Here is a 21,075-nt window from a genome sequence, read left to right on the forward strand (position 1 = left end):
AGAGCAGCCTTAAGAGGAGATTTACAAAGCTGCAACATGCTCATCAATTCACACATTCATACCTCACTACTGTCATAAGAACATAAGAATTGCCGCTGCTGGGTCAGACCAGTGGTCCATCATGCCCAGCAGTCCGCTCACGCAGCAGCCCTCTGGTCAAAGACCAGCGCCATAACTGAGACTAGCCCTACCAGTGTACGCTCTTGTTCACCAGGAACTTGTCTTAACTTTTTCTTGAATCCCTAGAGGGTGTTTTCCCTATGAAAGACTCCGGAAGAGCATTCCAGTTTTCTACCACTCTCAGGGTGAAGAAGGTTTGGTCAGATAGTCTTTCAGAATTTATTCAGTGTTCAGAATCCAGCTCTACCCCCATAAGCTCTTTACTTTCTGTTCTGCCCCCCTCAAAAAATAAAACCAAAACAAAACAACAGTCTTCCACTATGCCTTGATTGTTGCAGGCCTCCTCTCCTTCCCTTTATTTTGCTTTGGACAGCCTGGTAGCTAGGGAATCCCATTGGTATGGATCTTTTATCGGTTTGTCTACAAAGAAAGCAAAGTTACTCAACTGTAGCAGGTGTCCTTTGAGGAGAATATCCACACTGCCCCACCAATATCCCATTGGGATTGTATTCTATCAGCAATAGTATTAAATTGGCTTTGTCCCAATGGGCAGGAAGGCACGTGAATATGTTGTGCACCATCCTCAAAGGCTTTTGAGTATATCTGAAAGTGATGTGCAAAGAAGTGGTAGTAAAAGGAATGAAAGTTCAGGTAAAATACAGGTGCAGAGATATTGGACTGAGTATGGGAATTTATATACAGTGGTACCTTGGATTACGAGCATAATCCATTCCAGGAGCATGCTCATAATCCAAAATGCTCATTTATCAAAGCGAATTTCCCCATAGGAAATAATGGAAACTCGCTTTGATACGTTCCCCCCCCCCCCGATAACCGGCATCGCTCCCCCCGCTTGCAAAGGCCCCCTCGCTCCAACCGGCACCCTCCCCCCCCACGTGAACTGGCCCCCCCCGCCCGAACAACTCAAACTTACCCCCACCCATCTGGCACCGGCCGTGCCAGTGCCTAGAAAATCTTCCGGCTTCTGCCTGCCTTGAGCATGCATCTGCGCATGCTCAAGGACTTCTGATTCTCCCTCTCGCCGAGAATCTCGGCGAGAGGGAGAATTAGAAGCCGGAAGATCTTCTAGGCACCGGCACGATCTGTGCCTGCGTGCCAGTGCCAGACAGGGGGGGGGGGGTAAGTTTAAGTTGTTCTGGCGGGGGGGCCGGTTTGCATGGGGAGAGTGCCGGTTGGAGCGAAAGGGCTTTTGCGAGCAGGGGGGAAAGATGCCGGTTATCGGGGAGGGGGGGTGCTCGCAAATCGAGTCAACATTCGGTTTGCGAGTCAAAAGTTTGCTGAGTGTTTTGCTCGTCTTACTATCAATGTTTTACTTCTTTCATCTAATGCTGTCATGTTTCCATGCCTCCTCTCCCTCCACCAATCCACCAAGTGAATAGTTCATTTCAGGGAGGACATCAATAGAACACTAAAATATTGCGGGTTTTTTTGTTTTTTGTATTATCTATATTGGAACAGTTCAAAGAAAAAACAGAGATGCTTAGTGGATTTAAACTTCAAAATACCTTGGGATAATCCATTGCAAGCCTCATAAAATAAACTGGGATTGTAAGATCAAATCAATGAAATAGCAAACTTATAATGTACATCTCCTATTTTTATCACACATTCAGGATTTTTACAATTTTTTAATTTTAGTATAACAACTTATTTATTAATTTAGGGCTCTTTTTCATCAAGCAGCAGTAGAGCTTTTCACCATGGGCCGGCGAGGTAAATGCCTCAATGATCATGGAATTGAATAAGTGTCGGAGCATTTATCTCACTGGCCTGTGGTAAAACGCTCTACCGCTGCTTGATAAAAGGAGCCCTTAGCATTGGGGTGAGGGGGGTTTGTAAACTGTGTGGTTAATTTGTTTTTGCAAATTTATGTATGTTTTTACTGTGTATAACTCCTGGTGATATAATGCTGGCTTTTACAAAGCCGCAGTAGAGATTTCTTTTGCAGGCCAGCAAGGTGAATGTTCTGACGCTCATAGAATTCCTATGAGCATCGGAGCATTTATCTCCCTGGTCCACAGTAGAAACTTCTACCGCAGATTTGTAAAAGGAGCTCTAAATTTTTAAAATCAATCAGTCTTGAGAACTCTTTCAAAAAGAGTTGTACTTTCTTTAGTGTATAAATTAGGTTCATGCAATGGTCTTACCTGCCTACATGTTTTAGACCCAATTAATTTTGCAATTGCACAAAAGTTGTCATAGTAGGTACCAATGAGAACTCTGAACATTGAGGCTTCAGCACCACTCCAATCCACATTTTCAGAAGGTTCAAAATTTGGCTTCATCTTTATTGGTGTTTGACACCTAGAGTTTGCCTCTGCAAAAATTAAGGTTATAAATCAAATTAGAGTAATCACATTTTGAAAAACTTTATCTGTTCTATATGAATCAGAACTCCACAAAATTGCTGGAACTATAGTTTTAATTTCCATATATCTTCATAAAAATATTGCATGTATCCAATCAAAAGCTGTTCCCTTCAGTTTTTTTAGACAAATTTAATTTCTTAACCATCTCTGTAAATAAAAGTTTTCAAAAAACACCCTCCCCCCAGCTTGACACTGTCATTTCTTGATGTTCAATTAATAGTGAAAATACAATTAGTTCCTCTCATAAATCACATATCATCTTTGAGCCAAAGAGAGGGGCATATGCCGAACTGAAGGTAGGGGGAAGGGGAAGAAATAATGGGTCTTAAAACAGAGGAGAGGGAGAGATAATGGACAATGGAATTGAGAGAGGGAGAGAAAAAAAAGGGAGAGAAGTTGAACCCAAGGGATGGTGTAGAGCAGGGATCTCAAAGTCCCTCCTTGAGGGCTGCAATCCAGTCGGGTTTTCAGGATTTCCCAAATGAATATGCATTGAAAGCAGTGCATGCACATAGATCTCATGCATATTCATTGGGGAAACCTGAAAACCCGACTGGATTGCAGCCCTCAAGGAGGGACTTTGGGACCCCTGGTGTAGAGGGAGGTGGGAAAGAAATACTGGATGGGGGAGTGGTAATTAGAGAAATGCTAGACTCCAGGGATAGAGACAAAAAAAAAAAAAAAGCAGAAGTGCCAGACCTCTGGGGGAGGAAAGTGAAACGGAAGGAGAGAACAGAGATTGATGGTGAGTACGGAAAAAGAAGAAAATGTCAAATGGGCAGGAGACCCTAGCAAGTGAGTTAACAGAAGACAAACAATCCAGTGCCTGGTACCAACATGATTTGAATATTGACCAGACAACAAAAGGTAGAAAAAATAATTTTATTTTCTGTTTTCTGATTACAATATGTCAGATTCGAAATGTGTAACCTGCCAGAGCTGGTGTTAGACAGTGAATGTGAGCTAGGACCTAACAGAGAGAGGAAAAGTTTTTTTAATTTTGTTTACACCACAGCAACAGCTTCTTGCTCTAAGTTGTCCAAGATATCAAGCAGCAGCAGTGACATTTGAATTCTGGCTTTCCTGGTTCACAGCCTGCTGCTCTAACCACTAAACAAGAGCAAAGTGTCTGTGTAGTAATTACTGTTCCTTTTGCTCTCAGCCTAATGTATATGGTAGTGAATCCCACTATTTACCCTTTTCCATAGAGAATAAGGATCCTACCCTCTGTTAGCCACTTCTTAACCCACAATAGGACATTATCTCCTATCCCATGACTTTCTAATTGTATCATGTCTTTCATGAAGTACTTAAATGCCTTTTGAAAATCCAATTACACAATATCAACCAGTTCACCTTTTTTCACATGTTTATTCACCCTTTCAAAGAAATGCAGTAGATTGGTGAGGCAAGATTTCCCTTGCCTAAATCCATGTCAGCTTTGTCTCATTAATTTATGCTTATGTATATGCTTCTTAATTTTGTTCTTTATAATAGTCTCTACCATTTTGCCCAGCACCGATGTCAGAGTCACTGGTCTAATTTCCCGATCACCTCTGGAGCCATTTTTAAAAACTGGCATCACATTGGCTACCCTCCGGTCTTCTGGTATCATGTTGGATTTTAAAGATAAATTACTAACAATAGCACTACAAATTCATTTTTCAACTCTATTAGTACTCTGGGATGTCTGTCTTGGCTGTTTAGATTGTAAGTTCTTTCGAACAAGGATTGTTTTCTTCTTCTTTGTAACTCTGAGCAGCACTGTGTACGTCTGGTAGCGCTACAGAAATAATTAATAGTAGTAGTAGGTCCAGGATGTATACAGACAGCAATGTTACTTACCGTAACAGTTGTTATCCAGGGACAGCAGGCAGCTATTCTCACTAGTGGGTGATGTCATCAGACAGAGCCCCGGTACGGACGTCTCACAAGCACGTGTTGCTTGTAGAAACTTAAAGTTTCTAGATGCCCGCACCGCGCATGCGCCGGTGCCTTCCTACCCGGAGATCCGGGCGTGTCTCCTCAGTTCAGGTAGCTAGCCTGAGAAGCCAACCCAGGGGAGGTGGGTGGGACGTGAGAATAGCTGCCTGCTGTCCCTGGATAACAACTGTTACGGTAAGTAACATTGCTTTATCCCAGGACAAGCAGGCAGGTATTCTCACTAGTGGGTGACCTCCAAGCTAACCTCAGTGGGATGGAGGGGGAGTTGGCGACTTAAGAGAATAAATTTTTCAATACTGTTTGGCCAAACTGTCCATCCCGTCTGGAGAGGGTATCCAGACAATAATGTGAGGTGAATGTGTGAACCGAGGACCAGGTGGCAGCCTTGCAAATTTCCTCGATTGGTGTTGATCTGAGGAATGCTACTGAGGCTGCCATTGCTCTGACCTTATGGGCTGTGACCTTAGAAGGAAGTGATAATCCAGCCTGGGCATAGCAGAAAGAGATACAAGCCGCCATCCAGTTAGAGATGGTGCGCTTTGATACGGGTCTTCCCAACTTGTTAGGATCGAAGGAGACAAAAAGTTGAGGAGTGGTTCTGTGTGGCTTGGTGCGATCCAGGTAGAAAGCCAAGGCACGTTTACAGTCTAGAGTGTGAAGGGCCGATTCTCCGTGGTGAGAATGAGGCTTAGGGAAGAATACTGGAAGTACGATGGATTGGTTGAGATGAAATTCGGAGACCACCTTAGGCAGGAATTTCGGGTGAGTGCGGAGGACCACCTTGTCATGGTGGAATACTGTGAATGGTGGGTCCGCCATCAATGCCTGGAGTTCGCTGACTCTGCGAGCGGACGTAAGGGCTACAAGGAAAAGCACTTTCCAGGTGAGATACTTCAGAGGGGCCCTGTTGAGTGGTTCAAACGGGGGCTTCATGAGGTGGGAAAGGACTACATTGAGGTCCCAAACCACTGGGGGTGGTTTGAGAGGAGGGTTAACATGGAAGAGTCCTTTCATAAATCTGGCGACCACCGGATGGGCCGAGAGGGGTTTCCCTTGTAGAGGCTGGTGGAACGCCGCAATAGCGCTCAGGTGGACTCGTATGGATGTGGACTTGAGCCCAGATTGAGATAGGTGCAGGAGATAGTCCAGCACGGAGGATAAGGAAGCTCGCTGAGGTTCCTTTGACTTAGAAACGCACCATGAGGAGAATCTGGTCCATTTCTGGGAGTAGCATTGTCGAGTGGCGGGCTTCCTGGAAGCTTCCAAGACCTCCCTCACTTCTTGTGAGAATTGGTGAGGGGTTACGTTGAGAGGAACCAAGCTGTCAGGTGGAGAGACTGCAGGTTGGGATGAAGTAGTGATCCTTGATGTTGAGTAAGTAGTGAAGGAAACACTGGAAGTGGTACTGGTTCCCTGCTGCTGAGTTGAAGTAGGAGGGAGAACCAAGGTTGTCTGGGCCACCGAGGAGCTATTAGAATCATGGTGGCCCGTTCGAGTTTCAGCTTGACCAGAGTCTTCTGGATCAGCGGGAATGGTGGGAACGCATATAGAAATCGTTTCCCCCAGTTCAGTAGAAAAGCATCTGCCTCGAGGTGGTGAGGAGTGTAGATCCTGGAGCAGAACTGAGGCAGTTTGGCGTTGTGGGGAGCCGCAAAGAGGTCTATCTGAGGCGTCCCCCATTGCGTGAAGATTTGGTGAAGGGGGTTGGAATGGAGAGTCCATTCGTGCGGTTGTAGCAGACGGCTTAGTTTGTCTGCTAGGACGTTGTTCTCCCCCTGGATGTATACTGCTCTGAGTAGGGCGTTGTGGCGCACCGCCCAGTCCCAGACTCGTAGAGCTTCCTGGCAAAGGAGGGACGAGCCCGTGCCCCCTTGCTTGTTGATGTAATACATGGCAGCCTGATTGTCTGTGCGAATGAGGATTACCATGTCGTGAAGTAGATGTTGGAAAGCTTGGAGCGCATTGAAGATGGCTCTGAGTTCCAGTAGATTGATTTGGTGTAGTCTTTCCGCACTGGTCCAGAATCCTTGGGTGCGGAGACCCTCCAGGTGGGCCCCCCATGCGTAATTCGACGAATCGGTTGTGAGAACTTTCTGATGGGGGGGAGAGTGCATCAGCAAACCTCTGGATAGATTCGAAGAGGTCATCCACCAAAGTAGAGACTGCCGAAGAGCAGGTGTGACTACGATGCGTTTGGATAGTGGATCGGATGTCTGATTCCACTGTGATGCCAGGGTCCACTGGGGGATCCTGAGGTGGAGTCTGGCAAAGGGTGTCACGTGTACTGTGGAGGCCATATGGCCCAGGAGCACCATCAGTTGTCTCGCCGGTATGGTTTGGTGAGTGACCACCGACTGGCAGAGATGAAGAAGAGACTCCATCCGTTGCCGGGGCAGGAATGCTCGGAGTCGGGTGGTGTCCAGGACCGCTCCGATGAAGGGGAGGGACTGGGTGGGTTGTAGATGGGACTTGGAGAAGTTGATCTCGAAGCCCAAATTCTGGAGGAAGTAGGTCGTAGCCAAGGCCGCCGAAGTGACCTCTGGGGCTGACGGGGCCTTGATGAGCCAGTCGTCGAGGTATGGAAAGACCTGTAGACCCCTGTCCCGGAGTGCTGCGGCCACTACCACCAGGCACTTTGTGAAGACTCTGGGGGACGAAGATAGGCCGAATGGTAGCACTCGATACTGTAGGTGCAGATTTCCCACCCGAAATCTGAGGAACTTTCGGGAGGCCGGGTGAATGGGGATGTGAGTGTAGGCCTCCTTGAGATCCAGGGAGCATAACCAGTCGTTCTGCTCGAGGAGGGGGTATAGAGAAGCCAAAGTCAACATGCGAAACTTCTCTTTGACCCGGAACTTGTTGAGGGCCCGAAGGTCTAAAATGGGTCGCAGGTCGCCCGTTTTCTTCGGGACGAGGAAGTACCGGGAGTAAAACCCTCGGTTCAATTGGTCTGACGGGACCGTCTCGACAGCCCGAAGCTGAAGTAAGGTTTGGACTTCCTGAAGAAGAAGGGCGGTCTGCGTCGAGCTTGAAGGATACTCTCTTGGAGGATGGTCCGGGGGGACCCGGTGGAATTGCAGAGAGTATCCTTCTCTTATGATGGAGAGGACCCATAGGTCCGTGGTTATGGCCTCCCATCGGTGGTAAAAAAGATGGAGGCGGCCCCCTATGGGAGAGGCCGAGGTTATGCTCCCGGGAGGGGCGTCAAAAGGGCTGGGGAGCCTTAGGTACAGCCGGTGGCTGGAGTTTTTGCTGAGGCTTCTGGGGGGGTTGTCTCTTCGCAGGCTGTCTCGCAGCGGGCGTTTGTCTGGGCATGTAACGCCGCTGGTAAATCAGGGGTGGCCTGGAAGGTCGAGACTGTTGAGGTTTGGGTTTGGGCCGTAGGATGGATTGAAAGGATTTTTCATGATCCGACAGCTTCTTGGTAACAGTTTCGATAGACTCATCGAACAGGTCAGCTCCAGCACATGGTACGTTGGCGAGTCTGTCCTGTAGGTTGGGATCCATATCGATAGTACGGAGCCATGCCAGGCGACGCATAGCTACCGCGCTTGCGGCGGCGCGTGCCGAGAGTTCGAATGCATCGAAGGAGGATTGCATCAGCTGGAGTCGTAATTGGGAGAGGGAGGCTACCACTTCCTCGAACTCGAATCGAGCTTGGTTGTCTATGAACGGAGTGAACTTGCGGAGTACCGGCAAGAAGAACTCCAGATAGGAAGAGAAAAAGAAGTTGTAGTTTAGCACCCGTGACGCCATCATGGAGTTTTGGTAGAATTTTCTACCAAATTTGTCCATCGTTCTCCCCTCTCGGCCCGGCGGTACAGAGGCGTAGACCTGGGAGGGATGAGAGCGTTTAAGAGAGGACTCGACCAGTAGGGATTGGTGGGAGAGTTGAGGGCCCTCGAACCCTTTATGGTGCACGATGCGGTATCGAGCATCGAGTTTGCTGGGGATCGCCGGTATGGAATACGGCGTTTCGAAGCACTGCATGAAGGTCTGGTCCAGTAATTTATGCAAGGGGAGCCGAAGCGACTCCGTTGGAGGGTTAGGTAAGTGCATGGTGTCCAGATACTCTTTGGAGTATCTGGAGCCCGTGTCAAGGGTCACATCCAGATCATCCGCCATTTGTCGGAGGAATGATGAGAAGGACAATTGTTCCGCCAGCGTCGGTCTGTGGGACGGGCTGGAGGAGGATGAGGCCTCCAGGTCCGTGGACATCGGGGAGTGACAAGGGGAATCGGGTACCGGTGTCTCCTCGTACTCCGGGCCCCTCGGAGGGGACACCTCTGATGAGGAGTATCCCCTACGTTGCAGTTTTTTCTGCGGTGACACCTCCGAATGGCGTGAGGAGTGCCAGGATGAGTGTCTCGATCGGTGTCCGTCTCGGTGGCGGGACGGGGATCGGGATCGTCTGTGCATCGCATGGTCTCCCGAGGCCCCCAAGTGGATAGGGCTGGAAGCGGTAGATCGCAACTGGGTTTGCGATGCGGGTTCTTGCGATGCTACCCAAGTCTGGTAAGGAGTACGGAAGAACTCTTCCTGACTATGCCCAGGGCTTCGAGTATCGAGCGGAGGTCTGGTCCCATGTTGGCGCGGAGGCGTAATGGGTTCTAATGGCGGCATATCGGTAAGCGAGGCTTGCCGCGTGGGCATCGCCGCCCTCCCCCGTTCGTCCTCGTCGGTTGTCGAGGTCGAACGGTGAGGGGGAGGGGGCGGACCGCCCCTTTGGATCGGTACCGGGAGGTCACCCTGTATGGCAGCGATGAGCCCGGGTCCGATGGTCTGCATGAGCTCAACGAATTGAGCTTCCAGCACGGACCGCAGCGAAGCCGATAGGGAGGGATCCGCACCGAAAGGGGGTCCTCCTGCACGGACATCGCGCTCCTTCGAGGTCGAGTGCTTCTGCTTAGTAGCTTTCGGCACTTTGATGACCATTGGTGGCACTGTGGAAGGAAGAGGTACCTGAACCGAGGAGACCGGGGCAGGCACCGACGTCGAGCTCGTGGATGGTGTCGGGGTGAGCGATGCCGGTTTCACCACACTCGATGCAGGGGTGGTCGATGCCGGTTTCGCCCGAACCGGGGAGGTATCAGATGAAGTGGAGGCTGTGGGATCCTTAGCTGCGTCCATTTTGAACATCGATTCCCACAATAGGCAACGCCGCTTGAATGAGCGTGCCGTAAGGGTAGAGCAAGGCCCGCACGATTTCGGGGTGTGGTCAGGGCCCAAACACTGCAAACAGCGCCAGTGAGGGTCCGTGAGTGAAATCGCGCGTTGGCACTTGCTGCACTTCTTAAACCCGGTGATTGGCCGGGACATAGGCCGGAAAATCTCCGCCGCGAGGTCGAAGCCAGTGGGCCTGAGCCACGTGGCCGGCCCGTTCGACCCGCCGGAGGAAATAATCTTCTTTTTTTTTTTTTTTGAAAAAGAAAAGAACTGTTAACTGTAATTAAAAGAAAACGAAAACGCGGACAAGGAAGGCAAATTTAACTGAATTCAGCTAGCGCATGAAGAAGTTGAACTTCTCAGCTCCGCGGAAAAGAAAGAACTGAGGTTACACGCCTGGATCTCCGGGTAGGAAGGCACCGGCGCATGCGCGGTGCGGGCATCTAGAAACTTTAAGTTTCTACAAGCAACACGTGCTTGTGAGACGTCCGTACCGGGGCTCTGTCTGATGACATCACCCACTAGTGAGAATACCTGCCTGCTTGTCCTGGGATAAACATAAGAAAGATGGATGGTGGATATAGAGAAGAAATGTCAAAGAAGACCCTAGAGTAAGTTTACAAAAAAGGTTTATTTCTGTTTTAGACACTACCCAAGAGAAACCATATTAATGTTCTGATGTGATAAATTGTTTAGTCTGAAAAGCAACCTGCGACAAAATACTGCCATCCTGCTGGGTGTCAGACTTGATAGATTAAATATAATGAATTCCAAAAGGAAACTCTTTGGCATTATGCAATTACTATGGTAAATATTAGCAGTGCATTTGATACAATGAGATCAGATTCCATATACCCTGGGATTTAGGATTGAGTTTCATGGACTGTCATATTATCCTCAATGATAGAAATTGTGTTGAGGTCTAATAAATCATACTTGTGCTTTACAAATTCCACTATTTTGTACTTATGTGCAAAACTAACCCATGTGAAGAATTTTCCCAGGAGAGATGGTTATTCATCTTGTTACTTGCTACAAATGTCTCATGAAAGAAAATATTTTATACAAAAAGGCAATATGGTAGTAGGTCTCAGCCAATGGAAACTATACAAATGTTATACTGATGTACCATAAAGGCACTAAGATCATGACTCTAAGACAGTGGTCTCAAACTCACAGCCCAGGGACCACATGCGGCCTGCCAGGTACTATTTTGAGGCCCTCGGAATGCTTATCATAATCACAAAAGTAAAATAAAACAGTTTCTTGATCGTATGTCTCTTTAGCTATAAATGACAATATTATTATTAAGACTTAGCCAAAAGGAAAGATTTATAAACTATAAAGAGCTTTACCTCATGTAAAATTGTCATTTCTTTAATAAGACATTAACTATTTTTTCTGAGGCCCTCCAAGTACTTAAAAATCCAAAATGTGGCCCTGCAAATGGTTTGAGTTTGAGACCACTGCTCTAGTGGAAAAGAGGTTTTGATCATCTTGGAAATTCCCAATCCAACCAATAGAAAGGCTGATGTAAGAAAATCAGAGTGATAAAGGACAAAAAATGAGAATAGCACTGATAATAGACGTCAGAGGGAAAGCTTCCGGGTCAGCCAAGGGCAGGACTGCTTTTTTTTTTTTTAAGAAGGCAGTTAACGGAGGTGGATTTGGATTCTGAAGAACTAACTGGCCAAACTGACTAACATCAGAGTCTTGTTCTAAACAGTAATGGAACGTGAACGGATGGACTGAAAACCAAATTGCAGCTCCTCTATGGAGGCTGATCAAGTGAGCTACTGATATAACCATAGCGCTGACATTATGAGCCATGATATAACCCTCCAGAATCAGTCCACACTGGCCTAAGTGAAGGATATGTGGTCTGCTAGCCATTTGGAAACAATGCTTTTGGGAATGGCAGCCCCCATCGTCTTGGGTCAAAAGAAGTAAAAGTAGATGGACTTTCTATGACCTTTATTCTCTACTAGATAGAAGGCAAAGGCTCTCTTGCAGTCCAAAGTATGCAGTGTACCTTCAAAGTTATGGATATGAAGTCTTGGGAAAAAATGCTGGCAAAAATTGATTAGTTAAGGTAGAATTCCTACATTATCTTAGGAAAAATAACCTAGTATGTGTGCGCAGGACCACACTAATGTTGTAAAACTTAGTGTAAGGTGAATGAGTACTAGAGCCTGGATTTCATTGTCTACAGGCTGATGTGACCATCACCAAATTGATATTTCAGATGGCAGGTATCCAGAGGCTCAAAAGGAGATTTCCACCAGCTGAATTAGAATGAAGTTGAGGTCTCATGACATTGCAGGAGGCTTTAGGGGTGGCATCAATAGAAGCAAGCCCCACATAAAACAAGGTGAGGCACAGAGGAGACTCCCCAACACAGCCAAATCTGCTCTGCTCTTAACAAAACAAAACAACAAAAAAAAATCAAGAAACAATTTCAATAGGAACACAACAAAACAAGGTGGAACAGAACTATCTACCTACTTGAGTGCAACCGGCACTAATACTTAGGGGGGTAATAATAATAAAAAAAACCCATCTAAAAAGTGTCCTAAATGGCTACTTGGACGATCAAAAAGCCTGATCATCCAAGTACCCATAACCAAAGTTGGTTTTTAGACGTATCTAAAAACAGCTTAGGCCTTTCCCCTGTCTCTAGACACACAGAGAGAAAAGAGGTGTGTTTAGAGGAGGGGAAAGGGCGGGCAGTGGGCGGGAGGTGGGCCGACCTACACCTAGGCGTACAACAGGTATAACCAAAACAGTTACAGGTTGCCTAGTCGGCACATAGACTTCTTTGACTTAGACGTAGTCAAACCAGGTCTAAGTGCCGAAAAAGGGGCTGCTGAGCTGATGGCCGCTGGCGCGATCAGTTCAGCGGTCCGGCAACCAACCTACCGCAACCATCGCGGCAGGAGAGATGCGTCATCTCCCCTACCATGATGCCATCACTCCTCCACCCGAACTGCCGTGACCCGCGGCAGGAGAGATGCCCTATCTCTCCTGCTGCAGGTCGCGGCAGTTCCGGTAGAGGAGTAATGGCATCGCGGTAGGGGAGATGAGGCATCTCTCCTGCCGCGATGCATCACCCCCCCAAACACATACAACAGGGGTGCCCAATACGTCGATCGCGATCGACCGGTAGCTCAGGAAGGCAACGTGAGTCGATCACAGAGCCCATCCCAGGCTCCGTGATAGACTCGCGTTGCCTTCAAAATCTACCGGCCGATCAGCCTTCCTCTCGCCGATTGCCTGGTGAAAAGACAGCTTCCCTCCCTTCCACTCACTCACTGCCCTCTTGCCTACAAGCAAATTGAACTCAGGCTACGGGGCTTTAACACTGCGTGTGCTGGCTTCCCTTCTTCGAAACAGGAAGTTATGTCATTCCTGTTTCAGAAGGGAAGCCGGCGCGCGCAGTGTTAGAGCCCGCCCCCCCCTGCCTGGGTTCAGTTCCTCTAACAACGCGTGCAAACTCCGGCCTTGGGGCGTGACACTCTGGTAGCTGGCTGCAGCCGCAGACACGTCCCGCACAGCCACAGCGGCAAGTATTTGGACTGCTGAAGGAGCAGGAACTGGCAGCCATGCTCTGAGCGTCGCCTTCCCTCCCCCGTGGAACGTTTCCGTTCGTGTTCGCCCCCGAGGAGAGCAACGCTGAATATAAATGAGTGAGTGCCGTTCTCCTCACATATTTTTCTGTCACCTCCCGCTCCAGCATCCCCAGAGCCAGAGAAGGCAAGTGGCTGCTCCGTTTCTTCACTGGGGCTTCTCCAGAAGGCAGGGCAAGTAGGGATTAAAAATAAAACAAAAAATATTATAATGCATCTATATTGCTTGGCCACTAGCCGGCAAGTCTGAGAGGCCCAAATCGGACATTATAACTGTGGGGTGATGCCGCCCTTTACCTCCAGCCTGTCTACCAAACATGGAGGCCACGAGCTTCCAAGAAAAGGGAAGGAAAAGAGAAACCAGATCGTGGAAGGAGAGAGAAGGGAAGGAGACAGATGCCAGACCAGGGGCAAGGAAGGAGAGAAAATGCCAGATAATGGAGGGGGGAGGGAGAGATAGAAGAGAAGGAGAGGAAAAAGATGCCAGGGCATGAGGGGAGGGACGGGAAATTAAGAAGACAGATGCCAGACCAGAGAGAAAGGAAGGAGAGGAGATGCCAGAGCATGGCAGGGGAGGAAGAGATAGAAGGGAAGGAGAGAGATGCCAGGCCATGGGGTTGAGTAGGAAGGAAAGGAGGCATGAAGAGAGAGAGAAAGAAAGGGCAGGGGAGAGCAAGAAAAAGTTTAGGGAGGGAATGAGGTCTGGAGGAGAGCAAGCATATAGGCTGAAAGGAAGAAATATTGGATGCACAGTCAGAAGAAGAAAGTGCAACCAGAGACTCATGAAATCACCAGACAACAAGGTAGGAAAAATTATTTTATTTTAAATTTAGTGATCAAAATGTGTCTGAATTTATATCTGCTGTCTATATTTTGCACTATGGACCCCCCTTTTAATAAACCACAATAGCGTATTTTAGCGCAGGGAGCCAATGAGCATCCAGAGCAGCGCTGGGCATTCAGCGCAGCTCCCTGCGCTAAAAACTGCTATTGTGGTTTAGTAAAAAGGGAAGGGGGTATATTTGTCTATTTTTGTATGGTTGTTACTGAGGTGAAAGTGCATAGAGTCATCTGCCTTGACCTCTTTGAAAATAACCCGGAATAGGAATGATAATTAACATTTTCTCAGCGTACAGTGTGCTTTGTTGTTTTTTTAAAATTTTATTGTTGGTAGATCATTTTGCCTTGGTCATTTTAAAAGTAGCTCGCAAGCCCAAAAAGTGTGGGCACCCCTGACATACAACATCGGGGCAAGAGGGAGCCCAAGCCCTCTTGCCCCAAGGCAATCGTGCCCCCCCCCCGCCGAGAACGAGCAGGCCAGGAGGGAGCCGAAGCCCTCCTGGCCCAGGCGACCCCCTACCCCCACCCCCCACTGCATTACGGGCAGGAGGGATCCCAGGCCATCCTGCCCTCGACGAACCCCCCTCCCCCAATGTCTGCCCCCCAAGAACCCCCAATCGGCCCCCTCAGCAGACCCTACGACCCCCCCACCCCTCTTCCCCGTACCTCTATAACATTGGCCGGACAGACGGGTGCCAAACCCGTCCGTCCGTCCGTCAGGCAGCCCACAGCAGAATGGGGCCAGATTGGCCCAGCCCTCCCAAAGCCCCCCTATTCCATGGGTTGGGCCATGTGCCTAAGGCCCCGCCCACAGGAGGGGCCTAAGGCTCCCTGGCCTATTCTGATTGGCCCAGGCGCCTTAGGCCCCACCTGTAGGCGGGGCTTTGGGAGGGCTGGGCCAATCCGGCCCCATTCTGCTGTGGGCTGCCTGACGGACGGACGGGGTGCTAAAGAGGTATGGGGAAGGGGGCGGGGTTGGCCGGGGGGTTGGGGGTCGGCTGGGGGTGGCCGATCAGGGGTTCTGGGGGGGGAGGACATTGGGGGGAGGGGGGTTCGTCGAGGGCAGGAGGGCCTGGGATCCCTCCTGCCCGTAATGTAGTGGGGGGTGGGGGTAGGGGGTCGCCGGGGCCAGGAGGGTTTGGGCTCCCTCCTGGTCCAATCGAGTAACGGCGGGGGGGTCGCCAGGGCCAGGAAGGTTTGGGCTCTCTCCTGGCCCAATTGAGTAGCGGCGGGGGAGTCACCAGGGCCAGGAGGGTTTGGGCTCCCTCCTGGCCCGATTGAGTAGCGGTGGGGGGGGGTCGCCAGGGCCAGGAGGGTTTGGGCTCCCTCCTGGCCCGATCGAGTAGTGGCGGGGTGGTCGCCAGGGCTAAGAGGGCTTGGGCTCCCTCCTGGCCCAAGCCAGTCGCGGGGTGGGGGGTGGTCGCTGGGGCCAGGAGAACATGGACTCTCTCCTGGCCTGATGTTAATCGGTGGGCCAAGAGGGCTTGGGCTCCCTCTTGCCCCGAAATCGTCGGGGGTGCCGCGGTTGGCCGGGGCAAGAGGGCTTGAGCTCCCTCTTGCCCCGATGTTGTCGGGAGGGGGGGGTCATGTTTGACATGGCAGGAAGGCTTGGGCACCCTCCTGCCTGGATGGCTGGGGGGGGGAGGGATTCTGTAACCAGTGTTGTTTTTGACAGACACCGGTTACAGAATCCAGCTTTTAGGCGAAGGACTGGCTCCTCCTTCGCCTAAAAGCCCTTCTGTTGGACGTTTGTGGCTTGGACGTTTTTTTGTTTCATTATGGCTGAAAAGTGTAGTCGTGGTGTGGGAGTACTTTTAGATGTAGTGGTGATTGGGCGTTTAGGCAGAGGAAGGCCATAATCAAAACAAGGTTTTGGTTATGGACACTTTCCCTGCTTCTGGGTTGAACGTTTAAGGACTTAGGCCAAAAGGGGACTTAGACGCTTTTTTTTATTATGCCCCTCCACATGTTTTAGCAATAGAGAGTAATCTGTTCACTCTTCAGATATGATTGATAGGCAAAAGACAATCATTTGGAAAAACATACCTGTCTGAGACAGTAAGCAGGCTAATTGAATCTGATAAGGTGGGCATTCAAGACTCATATGCCTTTCTATTAGAAAGAAGATTATCGAGGTAAGAACCTAATCTTCCCTTCTAATGCAAAGGCATATGAGTCTTGAATCTGTGGAATGTACTAAATAAGTCCTGAGTCTAGGACAGGATAGATGAGCCTGCTGCTAGCATCGAGGGCCCAAGAGCAGCATCCAACAGTGTTACCACATCCTCTCTGTAAAATTTTGTGAAAGTATAGAGGATGGGCCATGAAGCCACCCTACAAATCTCCTCAGGTGGAACTGCCCAGGACTCTGCCCATAAAGAAGCTACTCTCCTCGTAGAGTGTGCTTTCAAAGAAATCAGTGGTTGCTTATCATACCCAATGTACGCTGAAGAAATAGCCATGCAAATCCATCTTGAAACAGAAACCTTAGAAGCCAGCTTCCCCAGGCGGCTAAGATTCATTAGTACAAAAATATGATCTTTGAGACGAAAATTTTTTCTCACCCCATGGTAACTGAGAAGAACTCTCTTAAAATCCAGCAATACCAAAATTTTGTTCTCTTTCTCCAAACCCGTGGCATAGATCCCGGGCACTCAGACTTCCTGATTTATGTGGAAGGTCGAGACTACCTTTGGCAGAAAAGGTTGTACCATATGCAGTGAGACACCAGCCTCCAAAATCTAAGGAAAGGCTCTCTGCACAACATAGCCTGCAGCTCTGAGATACTTCTCGCTGAGGTGATAAGATACAGGAAAATCATCTTGACCATCACTGCTGCCTCTTGTAAAGGATCATACAGGACCTTACTGAGGACATGCAAAACAATGTTAAGATTCCACGTAGGGAACTGATGTCACATCGGAAGATGCAACCACAATACTCCGTTCAAAAATCTGGGTACATCAGGATAAGAGGCAAAATAAACTTTCTCCACTTGAGCCCTAAAGCATGAAAGGTCTGGCACCTGTACTTTAAGGGAATCAACTGCCAGACCCTTCACAAGCCTGTCCTGAAGGAACGTCAGGACCACTGACATCAGAGCCTTAATGGGCTCCACATGCTGCTTAGCACACCAGCAGTGAAACAATTTCCAAGCCTTAGCACAGACTGCAACAGTTGTCAGTTTCTTAGATCTTAGGAGAGTAGCTATGGCCACCCCAAGTAGTCCTGCCACGCTAAAGCTGTGAGCTCAAAAGCTATGCCCTAAGTCCAAAGTGTTCCAGATCCTCCAGGACAATCAGACCCTATGAAAGAAGAGTTGGATGAAGTGGCTATCTGTAGCTGAACTAGATCTCTTTACCACGGCCGATGGGCCAATCTGGAGCAAACAGGATTACCAACCCTGGGTGGGTCGCTATTCTGCAAACAACCTGGCCTATCATAGGCCACAGGGGAAACACGTACAACATATGTTTCTCTTATGCTTCCGCATCTGGGGTCATGATTTGTTTTGTTGTCGGGGCTTCACCCTGTCTGGGTAGGTAGAACTGATGTTTCAGCCATCTTACTGTGGCTTTCTACAGCATGATAGCTGAAGAAAACCACAGCATGATGGCTGAAACATAACTTCTACCTACCCAGACACAGCAAGATAAGGACAACAGCAAGAATCATGTATAACGGACCTTTCTCAGGCCAAGGCTGTACTAGAACATCTATGTTGATGCTTCTGGGCTTGAATCTTAACTGAAAAACCGAGAGACTTTTTTGTTGGTTGCTGATGCCATCCGATCGAACGTCAGATGCCCCCAGCAACTCATAATGGGTCAATGACCACTGCCCTGGGTCCAAGGTCCGACAGCTGAGATAGTCGGCCTGCACATTTCTATTCTGCTTATCAACTAGGTGGATTACAATTTTCACATACATAATTTAAGAATGATATACATAAAATGTACAAATTCTACATCTTTTAACAATTTTAAAATAAAATCATCAAACCTTCATTCCAAGATTTAGTCAATGTAGGAAACTATCAACATCTCCTTATTTATAAAGTGCTTTGACAAATAGATGAGTTTTCAGCAGTTCTTTTAAAGATTTAAAGTCAGAACATAATCTTAATGAACCATTCATTGCATTCCACAACCTTGGACCAGCTACCAAAATTGCTGCCATCCATGTCTTTTTATAATGAACGTCATGAGCAGTGTTCCCTCTAAGCGGGCGGGTGTTGTGAGCAAACTTTTTTCACTGTGAGCTAAAAATATCGGGCGCCAGCAAGTTATGAGCCAAATAAATATGTTGCTTTCTACCACAGAACTTCCTTACGTTTGTATGGAATCTATCCCCTTTCAACTTTAGAGAGTGCCCTCTCGTTCTCCCTGCCTTAGCTACTAAGTCTATTCCCTTCAGTACCTTGAATGTTTCTATCATGTCCCCTCTCAATCTCCTCTGCTCAAGGGAGAAGAGGCCCAGTTTCTCTAATCTTTCGCTGTACGGCAACTCCTCCAGCCCCTTAACCATACGTGACAAAAAATCAATTCATGTAGCAAATTCTTCATTTATCTTTTGGCATGGCCCATCATGTAGCAAATGCTATAACTGATGGGCCATGCCAAAAGATAAATATATATATACTAAAAAATAAAAAATAAAAATAAATATATACTAGGAGTAAAGGGGCATGCAATAAAGCTTTTAAGTAGTAGATTTAAAACAAACCTGGGAAAATATTTTTCATTCAACATGTAATTAAAAAAAGATTTGGATAATTTCCTTAAAAAATCTGCATGACATTATTAAGATGGACTTAGGAAAGCCCACTGCTTATTCCTAGAATAAACAGCATAAAATCTGTTTTACTCTTTTGCACTGTTGTGCTTTCAGCAAAATGTTTTAAACACAAAAACAGAAAATCACATGCACAGGCATTAGGTCACCCAGGCATCTAGAATTAGCAATCTTGCACAGCCAGCCTATGATTGACAGGAGCTGCCAAATCACATTGAAAAGGATGATAAGGAAGGCAGATAAGAGATGGTGGAAGGAAGACAAAACGAAAAGGCAAGAACAAAACTGAAGTAGAAACGAGCCAAACATACAGTATAGCATACAAAAAATGTATGTTTTCCTTTGGCTTCCAAAAACTGATTGGCATCCAAGTTCCCTAAAGTTTCACACAGTCATCTTCTAATAATGTCACCATATACAGTTGGCTTGCCAGAAATATGTTTAGGATGCCACTGCAACTCTACCAACAGCATATTAACTTAACAGTGTAGCTTCAAAATAACTGCATCTCTATCCTTCCCTCCCCCCTGTGGTTTTTAGCATATCTCTCTTCTCATTTCCTCCACTCAGATCTGATCATTCTCTGCTCTCTCTTCCCTTTTCTTCTCTGGTCTTCCTTCTCTATTTTCTGCCTCCATCTAAATTAAATTCTTTCTTACTATTTAGTCCCGTTTCCCTCTTTTCACTGTGTCTACACACAGCTTGTCACCCCTTTCCCTCACCCCTCCATTATCTTACTATTTTCTTCCCCCTTTATTTATCTCCTCCTTCCATCCAGTATGTGTTCTTTCCCCACTTCCATTCAGCATCTGCTCTCCCTTCTCAACTGACATCCATCTGCCTTCTGCTCTCTCTCCCTTCTTCTCACTTCCATCATCTGTCCCCTTCTCTCTCTCTCTCATCTCCTCCATTCCATCATCTGCCCCTTCTCTCTCTCTCTCCCCCCCCAAACTTCCATCATCTGCCCCCCTTCCCCTCACCTTTGTGGGTCACTTTCTTTCCCCTGAGGGTGGCTCATGTCACAGGGGAAGCTTTGGCCGAGCAGAACCGCTTGATTGACAGTGGAACTTACTTGATTGATGTCGATGCTGGGGCCCGTTGCCGTTTGAAGGAAAAAAAAAAGGTGGAAAAAAGGAACCTGTAAAGGCGAGAGGAAGGGAAACCTCCAGGACAGCTGCTTTTTGCCCTCCTTCAGCGGCCCAAGAGTTCAGACCAGCAGCGGCAGCTCTGTATGCTTTTAACTTCGGCACAGAGCTGCCCCTAATCAATAGTTTAGCGCGGTTTCATGAGGCAGCCTCGGGGCCTTTGATAGCCGGCCCGCTTCGATGATGCGATGTGGGCCGGCCTAGCAAAGGCCCCGAGGCTGCCTTATGAAACCGCGCTAAACTATTGATTAGGGGCAGCTCTGTGCCGAAGTTAAAAGCATACACAGCTGCCGCTGCTGGTCTGGAGGTGCGGAGACAAGGCAGGAGGCAAACGCGGTGGAAGGCAGGAGTCCCGGCGAAGGCAGGAGTCCCGGCACAGCGACTGCAACAGGAAGTTGCAAGTCAGCTGACGCCGGCCTTTCGTTGCGGCGGGGACCGAATCCTTCGCGGACCGGCAAGATTTTGTTTGCGGACCGGCGGTTGAAGAACTGTGCTCTACACTGTGTGCGCTGTGACGAGAAACTTGTGCGCTGCGAGGTAATATTTTGTGGGCCAGCGCACCCCAGCGCAGCTTAGCGGGAACACTGGCATGAGTATGTTCAAGAGACTATCTCATTGTCATTTGTTAGCATAATTCACAATTTGGCATGTATTTTTTCAAACTAAGTCAAAAATAATAAGAGGTGAGGAAAAAGCTCTCAAAAATATGCAAAAGTGAAAGGTCAAAATCAATGACGAAAATATAACTAGAACCAAGACATCTCAATATATGAATCAAATAGTGAAACTTAAATATGAATGTTGAGAATGTAAAATAAAACAATTTTTCACATACACTCAGATTTGTGTAATCCAACCAAGAGCCGTGGCTCCTATAGCCAAACCCACCATCCCATCACTGTGTATGACTTTGCTATACAAAAAAGTGAGTGAGGCCACATAGATATTTAAATGTCTATCATACTTCCCTTCTCCGGCATTTCTTCCAAAGTATACATATTGAGATCTTTAAGTCTGTCCCCATATGCCTTATGACGAAGACTACGCATC

The 21,075-nt window shown here is 48.0% G+C and overlaps 1 protein-coding gene across 1 annotated transcript in view; it reads right to left on the bottom strand.

Moving 5' to 3' along the window:
• Positions 1-21,075, bottom strand: part of EZH2 (enhancer of zeste 2 polycomb repressive complex 2 subunit) — a 378,737-nt gene that overhangs the window by 95,986 nt on the left and 261,676 nt on the right. The window contains 1 exon segment of the mRNA XM_033930316.1: positions 2,289-2,458. Coding sequence (XP_033786207.1) covers positions 2,289-2,458 — 170 coding nt within the window.

This window comes from Geotrypetes seraphini, chromosome 2, assembly GCF_902459505.1.
Source record: "Geotrypetes seraphini chromosome 2, aGeoSer1.1, whole genome shotgun sequence".
NCBI classification, from domain to species: Eukaryota; Metazoa; Chordata; class Amphibia; order Gymnophiona; family Dermophiidae; genus Geotrypetes; species Geotrypetes seraphini.